This window comes from Microcebus murinus, chromosome 19 (assembly GCF_040939455.1).
Source record: "Microcebus murinus isolate Inina chromosome 19, M.murinus_Inina_mat1.0, whole genome shotgun sequence".
Taxonomy (NCBI): Eukaryota; Metazoa; Chordata; class Mammalia; order Primates; family Cheirogaleidae; genus Microcebus; species Microcebus murinus.
In genome coordinates, this window is record NC_134122.1 from 35,673,566 (window position 1) to 35,693,094 (window position 19,529).

At 44.2% G+C, this 19,529-nt stretch overlaps 1 protein-coding gene across 3 annotated transcripts in view; it reads right to left on the minus strand.

Moving 5' to 3' along the window:
* Window positions 1-19,529, minus strand: part of CALN1 (calneuron 1) — a 455,972-nt gene that overhangs the window by 167,244 nt on the left and 269,199 nt on the right. For all 3 annotated transcript variants that reach the window (XM_012764069.2, XM_012764071.3, XM_012764070.3), the window contains one exon: window positions 1,950-2,062. In XM_012764069.2, the coding sequence (XP_012619523.1) occupies window positions 1,950-2,062 (113 nt within the window). The remainder of the gene's footprint in view (window positions 1-1,949; window positions 2,063-19,529) is intronic.

A 19,529-nucleotide genomic window follows, 5' to 3' on the forward strand; every position in this document is an offset into this window, starting at 1 on the left:
GGGCTGAAAGATGGCTAGATGGGAAAAAAAAAACTTTCCATCTTCCTAACTCTGGGCTCATTCCTTATCCCTGCCAGGGGACTCTAAGTGTCTGTCCTTCCAAGTGTGGAGGCATAACCGAAGGGTTAGGTGAGCAGTGAAATGTTCTCATCACGTGGTGCAGGGCCCAGAGATCTCCCCGATCCTAACATCGGTTAAAGGAAGCAGTATCCCCTGCTCTGCACAGCAGTGTGTGGTTCCAGAGCCCCTGCCCTAAGCTCCTCTGCCCTTGAAAGTCCTCTAGGACCGTGTCTTGTCTCTCTGCTCACTCGCATGTACGCAACCTCCCTCGGTGAGCTCATCCTTGCCCGTGAGGTCACCCATCAGCTCTGGGGAATCTCAAATCTGGTTTCTGGCTCTGCCCTTGCTCCAGCCCCAACTGATTTCAGCTGCACCTGGACTTTCGTCCCTGTCCTGGCGGGCTGGCCCTCACCGGACACTCAGCACTTCTAATTTAGAACCCAGGTCCACAGAGACGTCTCTGTTACTGCATGGTCTCATTCCTGCCAGTGATAGCAAGTCAGGAACTTGGGGGTCAGCCTCACTGTCTCTCTTTCCTCAGGCCCCAAATCCGTTCTGCCAGAGGGTCCTGAAGTCTTTTCCACCAAACTGTCATCTTGATTGTGGTCAACTGCTTTCCTGTGCCCACTGCTTCCGTCCCTTTCGAACTCACATCACCCAGGCCTGGAATGCCCTCTTTTCTTGCTTTGCACTTAATCCCACCCGTACTTCAGGCTTGGAAGCAAATGCCCCATTCCCTAAAGCCTTATCTGACCCTTCACGACTATATTTTTCTCTTTTCTTAAACTTCCATCCATTGAAACAAGTAGGTATTGAGGGCCCGTAATGTACAATGTGCTGGGGCTGAGGAGGAAGTCCTGGGCTTTAAGGAGACTACAGTCTAGCGACCATCACATTCATCGATCACTTCTTTGTTTTCTCTCTCTCAATTGTGTTTCCCCAGCAAAATTCTTCAATAGCCAGATCTGAGATCTAAATGCCTTTGTCAAATCCACAAGGACTGACAGATTACAGGACACAGAAGTTCTTGCTAGATATGCGTTCCTTATAGGCAAGATGGGTACCAGGATAAGACTACAGAGGCATGCCAACTGCAACCCTTATCTAGGTTAGAGAAATATCTTTGGCGAAGGAAAAAAAAAATCACAAAATTAAAGAAACCAAGCTGTGTTTGAATGGTGTTTTACATGTCTAACCGGAAATTCTATTTAATTTGACACTTATTTGACTCAAATTTTTAAAAGAATGATTGATAACCTGCTTCCCAAATTCCACAATAATGAAATAATGTCACATTTTAAGAGTAGAGAACTAATATAAAAATGATTTAGTAGCACTTTAACAATTAGAATGTAGACATTTGGAATTTCCTAAGAGATTTTATGAGATAGAAATAGGAGCTAATTGAGAAGCATTGAATAGAACTTCTTAGATAAAACCATTCAGTCCTATTAAGGGCAACATTATTGACAGGATCCAAACATGCGAGGTAATAACCATGCCATTCTCTCTGCAAAGATCTCCCAGAAATGGGGTCCAAGACAGAACTGGCTCAGAGGATATCAATGTGACCTTTATAAGTGTCCCAGGAAAAAGACTTTTAAATGAGAAGTGCAGGAATCTCATTTCTCCAAATGCAAACTTTTTGCTATAAGGAAAAAACAGGGAGACATTTCACTCCTCCAAACCTTAAATGAGCATAGTTTTGATCCTTTGTTCAGAGGACCTGATATGGACCTCAGCTTAGACATCCAATTCAAGGAATATACGTCACCCCAGCCCAAAAGAATCTTCATGCACTAAACAGAAAAGCTCAGGAATTCAGTCAAATTTAGTCCCAGACCCATTTTTACTGACAAACTTAATCTTTCAAAAATCTTCTTACTCACCTGCCAGAATATGCTATCTATTGTGTTGCCAAGAAAACCATCACGACCTTCTGAAGACACCAGTTTGGGGCCAAGAATTGTCATGAATTCGTCAAAATCCACTTGGCCATCCCCTGGAAAGAGAAGATATAAATATGAGTTGAAAAGCACTGAAATTGGCTTGCTGTACCCAATGCAATAAACATCTCTATGCTGTTGTCCTTGGCATGACCTCAATGAATGAAAAGGAGCTGGTGACATTACTGTACATTGTTGGACATTCTTTAAACACCAAAATTACCACGAGAAACTTGTGGTTATTAGCACACCCAATACCAAATCTCCTAACCATTTGTAGGTATTTCCTACTAGTACCTCCCACTTAACACAGCCACATTGCTCAGCTGTATGTGACAGAACTGGCAGCTTCATCCCTATCTCTTCCCTCATCCTCGTCACACACACATAAATGTAGTCATCAGGTCAGACTGATTTCACCTCTTAAATATCTGCGACTGCTATGTCTTCCTCGTTATGTCCAACGACTACAGTGGGGAATTGCTTCCAAGAATTAATGTTCCTACTTATGATTATAATGCTATTAGCAGAATGGCTTTCATGCTTTTATCTCCGCACTATCTTCCATGCAGTTCTGAGTTTACTTCCCCAAAAGCAAATCTGATCACGCTTCATCAACTTCAATGGCATCTTTGACCAAAAATAGGGAAACCACCTCAGCATGGCATTCAAGCCTCACTATCTCTTCTGCTCCCCTTTGCCCCCCTCTTTTGCATAAAATGCAAGTAAAATGCAAGCTCTTGCACAACTCCATGTCTGTGTACACGCTGTTCTTTCCACCCAGGGTGTGTTCCCCGACTTGTCCGCCTGGTCTCTAACACCACCTCGGTCTCTAAGATAGAGCTGAAATGTCAAGTTCTCTTTCTGTTTTTGTTTGTTTGTTTTTCCAGGTCCTTCTTCATCTCGCTAGGTAGAATTGGTCAAACTTAAATGTGAATCTCCTACTAACTTTATGTGCATCTATTATAGAATTAAAACCTTGTATCCCGGGCGTTGATTTGCATGCCTGTCTCCCAGCTGGACGGTAAGTTCTGCAAGGTCAAGGATCTGATCTGAAACATCTTTGTATTTCAACGCCAAAGTAAGTACTAAGTAACTACTTGTAGAGTGAACAAATGATGTCTCTTGCTTGTTCTTTGTTCAATTCAGTATCTGTTGCATCTTCCATGCTAGAGCTGACACTAACTAACAGGTGGACTTGAGCCACCTTAACGGACAAAAGTGAACCTTTGAGGCATTGTCTGAGCCTCAGTGAATTCTCAGTGTGGCATTCTGCACCCTTAGAACTTCCTACAAGGGCAGCTCCACCAAGAGCTCACCACAGCCTTATCTTGGCTGCAGCCAATGAAGACAACCCAAGTGGCTGCACATGGGAGTTTGCCAAAATGCAGGCACATAAATCAATCCACTCCCAGACCATATTCACCTTCACAGAGCATTTGTCCAAAACCTATTTCAAAAAGTCAAGCAGGTGTTATCATCAAGATGTCAATAATTCAGAACAGATAGTCCAGGAATAGATTCCAGTGTAGATATAACTTTCTAAAGGATTAGGGAGGCGTGGCAGATCGCTGGGAAGGGGAAGATTTAGTCACCAAATGGGGTGGGGCAGCCAGTAGAGTATGGAGACCGAAATTGATTTATCTCACCATTCAATAAGATAAAGAAATCTAGAATTTCACTCTCACTGGTAATCATGAGAAAGCTAAATGAAGCAAAAATGAATTGCCATCTTGCCTTTAAAATGAGCAAATATTTCTTTAAAAAACATACAACTCAACATGGCAGAGATACAGAGAGATTATGACTTCCTGGTGTACTTGTTCTGAAAACCAACTGAAGGTACCCATCAAGATGCCATCAAATGCTGATTCCTTTGATCTAGTAACTTCACTTTTTAAGAAAATATCAAAACAAGAAAATTATCTTGAATGCAGAACAAGATGTTTGTCCATAGATAGTCAGCCAGTATTTATAAAAGTGAAAAATTGAAATCTGGAGGAAGAGGAGAATGCCCCAGTCTTCCTAGACTTTGACATCTCTGAAAGCCAACTCCACGTGGCCCCAGGTCTTAGACAGACACACGTATCATACATGTGCACTAACCTCTGCTCACCCCAACTCACCTCTCCTAGTCATAGCTAGGGCTGGATGGCTAAAAGAGTCTTAGACTAGAACATGCATTCTCAGTAGAAATAGTATCACCCCCAATGTGATGAAAATGGATTGTTAGGGAACAAAAAAATCTTATATATTATAATGGTTGTTGCTCTTCTAGGGCTACAGTATATAAACAGGTATACAGTGTATCTGTCCTATTAAAATTTCATGTGGGTAGGGCAAAAAGGGAACCATATGTCTTAAACGCTCCTTAAAAACAAAAGGAAGAAGAAGGTTAAGAAACACCAGATTAGCAGGTGTCCCAAGTACTACAGTTCTTCTTCCCTTGGCCCTGCTCTGGAATATTGGTCTGTTAGCAATGAGTATCATCCTATCTGTCACCATGGTGAGGTCTAACAGTTCACAGACACTTACAAGCTCAAGGACATGGCTCATTTTTGACTAAGACATCATGAGACCTTAACTAAAATATTTCCACCATGCTGGGTCACTTAAGCTCCTAGCCATGGTGTAGTGGGCACCATTCGCTCCCTCTTGGGAGCCTCATGGGAGATTGTCTACACTACAGGATGTGACAAAACCCATGCTTGTCTGCACCAGGAAGACAAGGCCATCTTTGAACAGCCCACCTTCCAGGTAGGAGCAGGGGAGAGACCACCCACCTTTCCAAAACCTCGCCCCAGCTTGAGGGGATCACAGCAGTATGGAATTGGTGCATTTCAAGGGTCCACACTAAGCTCTGGTCCAAATCATCATAGTACCAGACAGTGCTCACAGATGGTGCACTTGGCTGAGAACTACAGACCGACAAAAGCTGACAAGCAGAAAGGAAGCCTCTGAAATACATCCTGGCGCTGGTGGAGGGAGCAGCTTATTCACCATCTAAAACCCTTGGCCAGAGAGGCAGTGCTCGGGCGAGGAGCTCAGGATGCTGTGGGTAGTGCCAACAGTGGTGTAAGGATACGCATGACCTAGCAGAAGAGCTCTAGATCATGGGAGGATTTGCTCCTAGCCATTTAGGAGAGGATATTTGGAACCCCAGATTCTTTTATTGGTCAAATATTATTTCTGCCTGTGCTACTGTTATGTATAATAAGAAATACATATTTGGTCTTTGTCACCATTTCCTGACACACAGCTCATAAAACACTTGTTAATTGCCCAAGTGACAGGAATGCAAGACAAAGTGCATCTTTTGTTCAAATATTTGGCCCTTCACACAGAACTGTCTAAATCCCTTGGAATTTCCTGGTTGATAGGAGGGTCTTTTGTTCTAATGAGATATCTCTTGGTGGGCTCCTGGGCTGGGACTGGTCACCAGAAAGACCAAACCATCATTAGAAGCTTGGAAATATGAGGTCTATGTCCCACCTTCCAGGGAGGGAAAAGAAGCTGGAGATTGGATTAGTAATAGATCAAGCCTACACGATGAAGCCTCCATAGAAATCCAAAGTATGGGCTTCAGAGGGCTTCCAGGTTGGGGGATGCATGGAGGTGTGCCCAGAGAACCTTCCCCATACCTCACCCTGTGCATTTCTTCCATCTGGCTGTTCCTGAGTGGTATCTTTTGTAATAAATGGGTAATAGACAGTAAGGTGCTGTCCTGAGTTCCGTGGGCTGTTCTAGCGAATGGCTGAACCCCAAGAGGGAACCTCTGATTTATGGTTGGAAGCGCAGGTGACAGCCTGGACTTCCAACTGTCACGCTAAGTGGGGCAGTCTGGCAGACTGAGCCCTTACCCTGTGGCATCCAATGCTGACTCCAGGCAGAGAGTAACAGAATGACATCTGATTGTAGGACAACCCAGTCAGTGTTTGCAGAAAAGTGGGGAATTGCTCCATGAGGGAGGAAAGTCCACACTTTGGTCACCAGAAGTATTGAGCGTTGCAAGTGAGAGCACTGGGGAAACACCGTAATAGTTTTCTTTTTGCTCATACTCCCTTTTGTAAACTTTCACTGAGCAAAAGGAGACTGCTCCCGGCCCACAGTTGGAGGAATAGTCAGGGCAGGCCACTGCTTCTGTCTCTGCCTCTTTCACGGTTATTTCTCAGCTCTAGTTCCTGGGGATGTGAGGACACAGCGCATTTCTGCAGATCTTCGGAAGCCTGGCGAAGACCTCTCCTTCTAACACACAGCTGTACACCTGCCCCACTGGTGACATAAAGGGTCGACTCACATTTAGACTGAGCAAATGGCCTCTGCAGCAGATCCTAATTTAACAGATAAACAGGGCTGGGAACACCTCAAAAGTTATCAGCGTTGTCCCAGAAGTCCAGCTCCTACACCCCTCGCCCCTCGCCCCTCGCCCCACCCATCCTGGGGAACTGAGACAGACAGAATCTCAAAGGTAGGTTTTACACTAAGCCCCTTGACCTTAAAACCATCCCCAGGATGTGGCAAGGTCCGATAAATCTGATGTCGACAGTAATATTAATATTTACCGAGCACTCACAGCGTGGTAGACATTATTTAAAGAAACTTCCATATACAGATTCCTTTAAGTCTTCTGGCAGCCCGTTTTACTGATGAGAACACTGAGGCATGCAGACCGGGCTGGTGGCACGTGCCTCTAATCCCAGCTGCTTGAGAGGCTGAGGTGGGAGGATTGTTTGAGCTCAGGAGTTCAAGAACAACCTGGGCAAGATAGTAAGACCCTTGTCCCCAAAACAAACAAGCTAACAACAACAAAAACAAAACAACAAAAAAAGGAAACCGAGGCACAGAGAGGCTAGGTAGCTTGCAGAAGCCTACACAGGGAGCAGGGCTGGGATTCTAGCTCCACCAGTCTGCCCGTGCTTTGGTGGCCTTTCCGGCCAGTCGTTGACCCAATCTGTCTGAAACACTCGCTGCCCTGACCCCGGCACCCCTGGGGAGGGGAGTGGGAGCTACATCTGCCTAGCACGCAGCGGCAAACTGAGATCCAAACTGCTCTCTGTGGTCTAGCTGCTGGGTCACAGAGAAGCTGCTGGAGACCTTTCTTAATCATTTAGGACAATAATGATAAGTAATAGGAAATACTTATTTACCATGTGCCATGTGCCAGACACCGAGCTCAGGGCTTTACATGAATTACCTTAATTCCACTTTAAAACTATGAATCGGTTTTCCCCTTCCACATGATACTGGTGAGAAAACTTAGGCAAGAAGCAGTTGGAAGTACCTGGATCGAGGCTACTACGCCAGTATGTAGCAGAGGGGGGCTCAGCTCAGAACCCTGATATTAACATGCCCCACACTGTACCTCCTCCCCTCCACCTCACAGCCCCCAGCACTCGGCCCTGGCGTAGGTTCAAATGAGTGATATAGTCTGTTTTCTTATCTGGCCATTTAGGAAGAAATCTAGTGGGAAATTGGAAGAGACAGCCTTTAGGAGCTTTAATGCAAATGACAATTGACTAAAAGCCAGAAGCTTGCCCGGAATCGCCACTCTGCCTGCAATCAGGGTCTCAGTAACTCTCCATGTGTGGTCAATTCCAGGAGACCCAGGTCTTGCACGTGGAACTCTCCATGCTTCTGAAACCTCTTCCACCAAAAAATAATTGGCCTGATGAATGAGGCCTGCCCAGGCCCCGCAGGGTAACTTCGAACTGCTATTACAGACCCACAAGCCTCTAAAGACAAAAGAGGACCTGTCTTCCCAGATCTGCCACCTTGCACAGAATGCAGAAGGATTCTAAGTGCGAATTTGGTTAAATTGTTTCATGAATCTTGAACGAGCAAGTAACTACAGAAAGCAAGAATGGAATTCACTCCTATCACACCTCATTTTCCCTTCTGCAGCTTCCAAATATCATGATCCACTTAGCAAGAAGTACAGGAAGCTAACCTGCCAAGGACTGCATCTTGTTGCTTCCCACTGCTCTGTGAGTCAAAGTAATGAACTTGAACTAGGGCAGGAAGCTGCAGGAGGGCCAGGGCTGTGCCACATTCATTAAGACCAACCAGCCGAAATTTGCACCAAGAGGTAAAATAATAATAAACATCACTGCACGATAAAAGGGAAGGGCTATACAGCAGAAATAGGTGGGCTTTGTAGGGTGACAAGAAGACAATTTAAGAGGAAGAAAAAATATTGGCCTGAGACTCCATTCAAATCAGTCAACTAAACCCCAAAAGTGTGCCTAGAAAAGGAGCAGGTGAGTGGACGATGATTTGTGGGGCAATAAAAGGATGCACGAGGCACAGGCTTAGCCTCCGGGAGCTTGCAGTCTTTCCCAAAGACAAGAGCAAGTGATTGTGGTGACTGACCTAAAAGCACCGTGCTAAGGCCGGACAAAGCGCGATCAACCCCCCTTCACGCTGGACTGAGGATGGCTGTAGGAAGAGGGCAGGACGAGGCAGCTCAGAAGGACGGGGCAGGCTGAGGGGCTTGTCCTCGATGCAGAGTCAGGGCAAAGTGCCCAAGCCTGTGTCGTGTGAGAGCATCGGCGCTCTGCTCACCAGAGACCAGTCTGGGGACCGCGCACAGGCTGGACCGGTGGGAGCAGAGCTGGCCCGGGAAGGGGTCTCAGGTAAGAGGATAGGAAAGGCGGCCAGGGCAGAGCCTGGATCCACCGGAAGGGCATTTCAGGTGGAACTGACAAGACTCGGCAACTAGACAGGGAGGGCAGGAAGGGAAGGAGGCAGGAGTGTCTCTGAGGGTTTGGGGTTTGGGGTACTGGAAGAACCATGGAGCTAATTAGGAAGGATGGAGACGTCAGGAGGAGGACACATTGGGGAAATGCTGGTTTTGAAGTAGCAGCAGGAGGGTGGTGGTGGCGGGCATTGGGGAGTGCTTACCAGCTAAATGTGGATTTTAAAGTCTCCAGGATCCATGGGAAGGTCTCTAAGCTCTTCAAGATAGATTCTCAAGTGCAAGGTGCAGAACCATACGATAGGATGCTAAAATTATGAATTAATACCTTTTGCAAAAATCTGGATGGAACTGGAGATCATTCTTCTAAGTGAAATATCTCAAGAATGGAAAAACAAACACCACATGTACTCACCATTAAATTGGAACTAATTGATGAGCAAATATATATGCACAGAGGAAAGTAAAACTCAGAGAAAAACAACCAGGGGTAAGGAGGGAGGAGGAGAAGGGGAAAAACAAACTAATGGGTACTATGAACACTATTTTGGTGACGGGCACACCTATAGCCAGGACTCGAGCATTTCAAAAACAAAAATGATCCATATAACCTAAAAACATTTGTACTCCCTTAATATTTTTAAATAAAAATGTAAATAAATAAATAATAAAAAGGGGTCAAGGAGAATATATATTCCTATTTGTTTGAATAAATATTTTTATAAAAAAAACTGGAAGTGTACTCACTCCCCCAAAAAAGCTAATAATAGCAGTTAATTCATAGGCAAGTCTGGGCACATGGGTTACAGGAATGGGAGACAGTCTTCTCATGACAATTTTTTTCTTTTTTTACACATTGTTATAAAATATATAAAAATGTATATGATAATATAAAATGTACCATCTTAACTATTTTTAGATATCCAGTTCTATGGTGTTAAATACATTCATAATGCTGTGCGACCATCACCACCATCCATCTCCAGAATTCTTTTCTTTTTGTAAACCTGAAACTGATAGCTGCTACTGCTGAAACTGACTGAACTGAACCATTTATCCAAGCTTTCCCCTGGAAGTTTCAAGGCTTCGATGGACTCCAGAGTCTCAAAATAATTATATCAGACAGATTCTACCAGTATAACTGTTGTCTAGGTGGGGAGACAGATTCCTGGTGCTTCATACTCCATCCTCTTCCCAGAATCACTCCTTTTAAAACTTTTTTTGATTTTCGAACCCTATGACATATCATCTGTTCAGAAAATAAATAATTAAAGTTTAAAAATTAAACAGTGAATTTGGTTGCTTGCATCCATCTGGATGAAATCATCAAGAGCAGAGGAAGGGAAGGGGGAGCAGGGGAGGGAAGAGAGGAGACCAAGCACCTATGGAGTTGGTTTCTTGGACGAGTGAGATTCCATAGGATGTAAGCGGAGACAACTTTACTCTTGCTCACAACTCCCCGTTCAATCTCCCCTGTCTTAGGGTCTTTTCCCCGGTTCTGGGTGATGCACTGGGCAGATCCCATAGTTTCAACTGACTCTTCTCAAAGTCAAAATAAAAATGTAGAGGCAAATCTCTAAATATGTTGTTTTATCTGGAAAGAAAGAATTGTAACCCAGGGCATACACACAGACAGGTGGTCTTAGGTATGTCCAAAGAACAAAGAGGTTAAGGTTTTATTTAGAAAGAGAAATGTTACATATTACTCTTTGGGAAAGTTCATTGGCTCTCGTAAGGGCTTGGGCAGCTGGCAGGCTCAGATCGGTGAGCCATTGTGTGGGCAAAATTAGCCTTGAGTTGTAATGTAGCAGGTTATCTCAGAAGCTATAGATGAAACTGGTTTCTGGTTACAACAAGCAGTTTCAGCAGCCAGGCCTGCAAAGAATTACATTCTTGGAGCATTGTTTTGTACCCTGAATGCTTCCCCCCCCCCCCCAGCTTCTCGACTCTGTTTTAGTTGGGTATGACAAGAATGACCCGGTTCTTATGATCAACTTTCATATTCTCAAGGAATCCAAAGTCATCCAGTAACTTTCAGGTAATAAAATGTCCAGTGCAAGCTAATAATCACATAACTACAAACTTCCTTTAGTTGAAAATGTCTTTTCACATTTGACTTGGGCTTGACCTAGGATAGTAAACCAAGGCCGGGGAGGAGGAATAGATCAGGGGTTGTTTTTATTATCCCACTCTTTGTTAGCCCACCTCCTTCCCGATTCTCTGGCTGTGGTTTCTGGCCACACCATAGTTGGAACAGGCTTAGGAGGATGGGTAAGGGAAAGAGTGCCTTAGACCTCTCCTCCTTTGGGCTGCCTATAAGCCCCCTCCCCAAACCCCTGGGCTTCTGGTGATCCCTCCTGCCACTGGGGTGACATGAACCCTCTAGGTGGTCCTCAAGACAGCCCCAAAGTGGCTCCTCCCTTGGCCCTTGTGTCATGGAGAAAAAGCAGCTCTTCCCAAGGCAGCCCTGTCCTTCTCTGCTCGGCTGCCTAAACCAGAGAGAGCACAGCTCCAGCCCAGCCCAGGCCTTTCAACTTCCCACATGCGGTTCAAACGCCAGCCTCCACATGCTTTATACTCCTGCAGTCATAAGCCAGTCTCTACAAATGGCTCTTAGGAAACACGTTTAGCTCTAACTGAATGAGAAACACCCCGTCCCCGCCCCAAGTACGTTAGGAAAAACCCAGCTCTCCCCAACAAAGTTTGTTTGCCCCATTCTTCAATGTCAACCCCTTATAAAGTGGTATAGGCTCAATGGTGCCCCACCAAACTTCATAGGTAGAAGCCTTAATCCTCAGCATGGCTGTAATTAAGGTTAAATGAGGCCATAAGGGTGGGGCCCTAATCCAATGGGACTGATGTCATGAGAAGAGGAAGAGCGCTCACGCATGTGCAAGCACAAAGAGAAAGTGCATGTGAAGACGCAGACAGAGAGTGGTGTCTGCAAGCCGAGGAGAAAGGCTGCAGCAGAAACCAACCACGGTCCCTGCAGCCACCTTGATGTTGGGCTTCCAGCCTTCAGAACTGTGAGAAAGTAAATTTCTGTTGTTTAAGCCACCCAGTGTGTATTTTGGTATGGCAGCCCCAGAAGACTAATGTGCAAAGGTAAGAAGATCAACAGGCCAACGCTGGCAGAGCTGAGGCCTTCCCAGCTCGTGGGTGGCCTGGCACATAGATCTAAGGCCTGGGAGGGCAGCTTGGCACCCACTGTACTGTTCTTGAGCTTTAGGGCCTAAAACTGAGGCAATAGAGTGCCATTTTGATATCCCGTTACACTGCATGTAAGAGGCAGGAGGTGGAGGGAAGAATAGTCTAAGAGGAAAATCGAGGGGAGGTGCCTTGATATCAAGAGAGACCTCCCAAAAAGGGCTGGTAATGAGTCTCTAGTCAATGTTAATGCCACAGAGTGCCAAGTAGGATGACGACTGAGAAAGGGACATCGTATGGCTGATTACTGGGAAGGGTGGGGGTCAGGGGGAGGTGGCAAAAATCATGTCCTTCCCCTAACAGCAGCACAAGAATATTTATAAAAGGGGCTCAGGGCAACACTTTGGTTTGGAGGGGACTGCAGCCCTGCAGCGGGTTATGTGTTGGAGGGATCACAGGCTGGGTGGGTGGGCAGGTTATGTATTGGAGGGACTGTGTTTGGTGGCTCGCTAAGAGCTTTCCCCAGACTCTGCATATAGTTGTGCTCACAGCTATAATTTATCATGGGGAAGGAATACAACAATCACGGAAGGGAACGGGAGTATGGGGCAAAGTCTACAGGAAACCAGGCTCGGGATTCTAGAACCCTCTCCCAGTGGAGTCAACAGGACATGCTTAATTCCCCTAGCAGTGAAGAGTGGCAACACAAGTGAAATGTTGCCTACCAGGAAAGTTCATGAGAGAATGCATATCCGAGGTTTATACCAGGGGCTGGTCACATAGGCACCCTCTGCCTGGCATGTACAAAAAATTCAAGACTCTCACAAGGAAAGCAGGTGCTTAGCATAAACCATATTGTATGCACAAACAGTTTAGGCACAATGAACCAATCTTATCAGTTCTAGGAGTGATGGGAACCCTCCAAAAACTCAATTTTCCAAACACCAGCCAAGGGCCAACCTTGCACGTGGGCCTTTCTAAGAAGAGCCTGCTAAACTATCTTCTGCACACACCTCACTTTCATTCTAAGCCCCTGAGTCACTGAGACAGGGCCACAGAAACCACCATTTTGACCTAGAGCAGGAATAGATGCCTGGCTTCTCGTGGTTCGGACTTCCTAACACAGATCTTGTAGCTGCTGGTGACAAAAGGTGGGGTCTTCCCAGATATGAGACGCTTAACTCTGTGCAGCACCACAGCTCTGCTGTCATTCTGCAAAAACTAGTGCAGTCTTGTGGTATTTTACATGCAGCAGGCTCTCCTGGTTCCTGAGCTACCCTAGCCTCACTCTGCCAGCAAAGGCAAAATAGAGCCCAGGCAACCCACAACAGGACGCTGCCTCCAGTGACCCACCATCCCAGAAACGGAACCTGTTTCCCAAGGGAGCTGAGCAACAAGCACGATGTATTTAATGTGTTATATAATAGACAGCAGTAAACTGCAAAAGATGCTTTTATTAACACTTTACATTAGAATGGGAAATATCAGTTGACCATAGCAGAATAAGAAAATTAAAGGGCAGTGGGGTGGCCATGGGGATTGGGGGAGGCTGATGGCATCTCTTAGTGATGCTGTCACCCGCTCCTTCCTCTCTCCTGCAAAGAAGAGCAGGAATAAATCAGGTGGTGTTGGCTCTCAGAATGTGTTAAAAGTTCATGCTCAGAGCTGAAGATGATGTTTCTCATCTATTTACGTAACAGGTCCATCTAGAGCTGGCCCCCTCAGAGGAAGCCAGGCCATCTTACCCCCGTCTTCTTTTCTGCACGGGGAGACGGGACATGAGCAAGGCAGGATAGAAAGGGGCACTTTGTTTGTCATCCCAACCACTCTTAGACACACGTCTCCTTGCGAGATCCACACGGAAGAACAACTATCAAAGCAACACAGACAAGGTGTCTCATAGCACCAAACCCCACCTTCTACTCCAAAAGCTGCAAAGCATTTTCTAACCTTCAGAGAACAGTTTCGGCTTAAAAATTCTGATCTGAAATATGTTAAGCAGTGAGCACATTTTGAAAATATGGAAGTGGTGATCGCTGAATAACCCTGACCTCAGGATTAAGAAGAACAAAGATATCAATTTCTGATGTCTTCCAACTTACCGTTAAAAGACAAAAATTCACAACAGTTCTAACAGCTGAGACTAGCCATCCTCCACTTGAACAAGGCTAAGGGAAATGTACACGAACCACAGCTCCAGTGAAGCAGATGGAGAAATAAACCTGGTGATCTGTGCGAGCTGTGTCCCTGCAAACCACCTGCCAGGCAGTGGTAGGAAGAGGTGTGAAGAGTACACACTGTCCACTCCAAGCTCGGAGCCCCAGGGTCTGAAAACCCAGGCACCCAGCTCCTGACCGTGCATGCTTGGGTTGCTAGGGAGTCTAGCATCTTGCCCCCTTCTGCTGTCATCTCCCTTCCCGATGCACCTCCCTTTCAGCTCCAGTCGTAGATGCCACCCCAGCACAGAGCACGGGCAGAAGTCCAACATTGCTGGTAAAGCAATGAGTGAGCACCACACACAGGCTCCAGTCTCTTTCTGGGGAGTGCTCTAAGCAGAGCGGAGACGGTAGGGACCCAGGGTGCGGTATGTGTTGGGAGTTCACATCTTTTTTATATGAGTGCTTATAAATCATGACTAGAACCATAAATTCTCCTCAACAGAGTTCAAAAATTGGAGAATGAAAGCAGGGAAAAACACAACTCCATCCAGCATTCTTTTACTGAATATTTATCAGCTACCAGAAACAGTACCAGGTTCCGCTCACTTCAACCCAACTACTGGAATCTTCTGAAACTCAAGTAATAAGAAAACGTGGTCAGAGACGCCCACATATGCTGATTGTTGGCCAACACTGGGATCTGGGGGCTCCATATCAAGGACTGAAAACGGGGGGGGGGGGATAATAGGGCTTCATCTAAAAGAGAAAAGAAATATTATCCTGAAAAGAAAAAAATAAAGTCCTGAAAATTATTCACTATCAGAGTGAGAAGAAAGTTTAAGAAACACCTGCTTTGTGTTAAGGTTTGATAGATGAAAACAGCGCTCCACAAGCAAGAGTTTGTATGAACATGTGGGGATGAGGTGAAAAGAGGTTGAGGCAGGAGCGGAAGGACGAAGGTCCCATCCAGCGAGGAGAAAAGGCAAGGACACTACAATGCACTAGCAAAGTCCACGTCTGCCTGGGATGAAATTGGCAGGGAACTGCAGCTTCTAATTCAAGTCACCCACTATTTATCCAAACCCATTAGGTGGCAGCCACCATGCTAGGCCCTGGGGATGCTGCAGTGAGGACATGGGCACTGTCCTCTTGGAAATTACAGTTCAGACAACCAAGGAACCACAAGAGTATGTCAGTTATAAAAAGGGAAGTGCTACAGAAGGAAAGAGCATGGAAATTTGATATTGTCTAGGACGGTGGTCTCCAAGGCGGGAATAAATATTGAAAGTTTCATTCATATCTGTTCTTATTCATCCTTTTTATTTTATCTTTTATAAAAGATAAAGAAGGCCATTATTTATCGACTAAGCAATCAATTCATCAAAAAGATGTAACAATTGCAGGCAAACATGCAACAAGCAAAAGAATCCCAAACACACGAGACAAGCACTGACAAACTGAAAGGAGAAATTGTTCTACAATATAAATTAGAAACTTTAAAAATCCACTTTCAGTAATGTATAGATTACCAGGACAGAATATCAGCAAGGAAAGGGAAGACTTGAAAACCACTACAAACCAGCCAAACACAGCAGCAGACCTATAAAGAAATCCCTCCTCAGAGTATAATGTGCATTTCTATCAAACCCCCACCGAACATTCTCCGGGTGAGGCCACATATCAGACCAGAAAACAAGTGGCAATAAATGTAAAAAGACTGACGTTATAAAAATTGCCTTCCCTGATCACAATCGGATGAAGCCAGAGATCAGTAACAGAAGGGAAAACGCAAACTTCATAAATGGGTGGAAATTAAACAGCACACTTGTAAGCAATCAATGGAACAAAGAAGATAATACAAAAGAAACTGGAAAATACTGACTACTAAGCTCTACTTTGGGGGCTATGCGTTATAACGACCAAACTATATGAGCAGAGGACAGCCTGCATATAATATGATCAGTAAAGAAGAGTGTGGGGCAGGTTGCAGGAGTTGGGAAGAACGAGGAAGGAGCCCACTGCTTATTGCAAAAGCTGAAAAGCCTGCCTGCTGTAAACCTTGTACTAATACTTTCACATTTCGACTTAGAATTCCTCTGTTATGTTACTTAAAAATAGTGTGTTGGTATATTAATTTTATGGAGGTAAACATAAATGTTCTTTGGAAAATATAATATATTATGTGAGACAAAGAAGCATTTGGAGTAGCATAATAAATAGTAGCAACAGCAGCAGCAGCAGAGAGAATCATTGTCGATAACTTACAGCCCTGACTTACTTTAAATAAAAACAGAGGGAAAATAAGGAAGGAATAAAATGATGCGAGAGAAAGATAATAGATATGAAAGACAGAAACTGGAGACTTGAATTTCACAAGAAAGAAAAACACAAGTATCTGAGCATACGCAAAGGTACAACAACAAGACATTTTTCTGAGCAAATACACATAGGACTCTGATGTGCTATCGGTCAGTATCAGATCAAGTGCACAAAAATTAATAATAGTTATGATGTATTGTGATGAACTACAAGCCAGGCACATTGTTAAGGTACTTTACTTCTCATCACAACAACTGATGTCCCAATTTCACTAAGGCATAAGGGAGGGTCAGATATTAGGTGACTTGTATAAGATAGCGCCACTAATTGTAATAAAACCCAGATTTGCACCCTGTTTGACCCTGACTCTATAAGATTTGCTTTTTCCATTAAGCTATGTTATCTTCCAAGATGATAATTTAAGCAACACAGCTGTAATGACTAAATTATTAGCCATACACTGAATGTTATGGCAAATGAAGACTACACCTCTTAAGATGTTCATGAAACATTTGTAAATATAGGATTATATGCTAGATCACAAAGAAAACAGCAACTCATTTTCCAAAGCTGAAATAAGCAGGCTGCATACTCCCACTTAAGCAGAAAGAAACTGGGACTTAATAGTAAACATTTAAGCAGAGATCCCTAAATCAATCTGAAATTAAAGATACTCTCCTGATCAGTAAAGAATATAAGTGCACGATAATAGATTATAAAGAAAATGACAATGAAAATATTATACAACTCAAATATCTAGGTATTAATCAAAGTTGTTCTCAGAGGTAATTCAAAGCATTACAAATAATTTCATTATTTTAAAAGATTAGAAAAAAAGGAAACAACATTCAAAGAAAAGTTTGGAAAAGTTAGACATAAAGGTAATGGGGTAATGATATAATTAGGTTAAGGGCAGAATTAATTAATTGGGAAATAGACAAATAGATATGGTAAGCATTGTATCATAAAAAGAGAATTCTTTGAAAAATTATAAAATATATAAATGATTGGCAAATATAATCCAGAAACATTCAAATAAAGTTACAACTGACAAAGGGTATGTAGCAACAAATATAGAAGAAGTAAAAATTATGAAATACTGTAGTTTGTAAAACTGAAAGCTAACATATTTTTTAAATTTGGGAGAAATTAGTGATCTTATTGAATAAGATTTGTAAGTATTGACTTAAGAAAATGTAGAAAAACAGGCCAGGTATGGTGGCTCATGACTGTAATAATAGCGCTTTGGGAGGCTGAAGTGGGAGGATCTCTTGAGGCCAGGAGTTCAAGATCAGGCTGGACAACATGGCCAGACATTGCCTCTACAGAAAACAACCTGCTTTTTAATTAGCTAGGTGTGGGGGTATGCACTGTAGTCCTAACTACTTGGGAGGCTGAAGCAGAAGGATCACTTGAGCCCAGGAGTTTGAGGCTGCAATGAGTTATGATCATGCCACTGTACTCCAGCCTGGGTGACAGAGTGAGATTCTGTCTCTAAAAAGGAAGGAAGGAAGGCAGGAAGGAAGGAAGGAAGGCAGGAAGGCAGGAAGGAAGGAAGGAAGGAAGGAAGGAAGGAAGGCAGGCAGGAAGATAGGAAGGAAGACAGGAAGACAGGCAATATAGAAAAAAGGTGAAAGAAGATTTAAAAAACTGAAAGTCAATTTGTAAAAAAAATACTTGAAAAGCTCCTCAAATTAGGAAAAAATTACATCTGAGTTTTTCATGCTATTGAGAAATAGATACTTCCCATATTATATAGGTTGTTGCAGAATGAAGAAAAAGAAGGAAAGCCAATATATAATAACTATGATACCACAATACACAGAAGAAAAACAACTGACACATCTCACACGCAAAAATCCCAAAGCCGGAACAGGAAAATCTGATTTAAAATATTCTAAAAGCATAGTCTACCATGGCCAAGTACACATCATTCCAGAACTTCAATTAATAAATCAATAGATATAATAAAAACCATAGTGATTTCTATAGATGTTGCAAAGAAGCTGGGTAAAATATAAGATTCCCGCAGGACTTTTTAAGACTAGGAAAAGCATAATCCTTGGCAAAGGAAGAGTGATCTATCTCAAGGCCAACAGCATCTATCCTCACACACGGGAGAAATTTCCATGAAAATAAGCAATACCCCAAGGATGCTTGCTGTCATTTTTATTCAATGTTGTTCTGGATGTTCCGGCCAATATTATGACTTGAAATACAAGTAAGAAAGATCACTATAGGAATGCAGAAGACAAGATTATCACTATTCAGAGGATACTATGATTATCTATCTAGAGAAAAGAAATGACTCAATTGTAATTCTGGGAATTTAGTCACAGTGGCTAGGTATACCAGAAAAACGTTTTAAAAATCAATAGTTTTCTTATGTGGCAGCAATAACCATTTAGAAAATTGAACAGAAATGCAAAGTTAAGGGATTATGAGCCTGTAACAGCAAGGTCCCCACTCGCTGTCCCTCCCAGCCTCCAGGCAAGTCCCCTCCGGAGTGGACACTTACCAGGGCAGGCGGGGTCTCCAGAGAGAAGGTAGAGAGGGTCTGCACCTCCTCCAGGGCTGGCAGAAAGGGAGCCTGCCTCACCCAGGAGGTCCCCCAAGAAAGGGCCACACCTATTCACTCCAGCAGGCTCTGTGGGGGATGGGGGTTGGGGGGGTTGGTCTTGAGCTTACTGGCTCCTGACCACCTGGGGAAAATCTGCTCTATGGCTAGTGTCTCCCTGTTCCTTGGACACCACAGAGGAACTTCCTCCTTGATCTCAGGGTAGGAGGTGCCCCTGTTCCCGGTTAGCCATAACATGGCAACCACAGAGCTTCCCTCAACCTGTGGGTTTGCCTTTGCCCTGACTCGAGAGGGAAGAAGGGCAGAAAACCACAGGCAGGCAAAGAAATGGCAACTCACTTCAGGGCAGGCAGTGACAAGAGACGGGGTGACCAAACTGAGCCTTTGAGGCACTTGGCTCCCACCAAACTACAGGGGAAAGAGGAAGAAGACCCTGATAAGAACTTGGGGGTGGGGGGGAAGGGGAAGAAAAGAAAGAAGAGGAACATGCACTGTCAAAGGATGGAATTAGAGTACACCAAAGATTTCCAGGAACTAAAATGCATGGGTTTTTCAATATGCAAATTCATAGCCATGCCGAAATAGTGGCTGGGAAGTGGCCTGGAGCCACCACGCAGAACAAAATC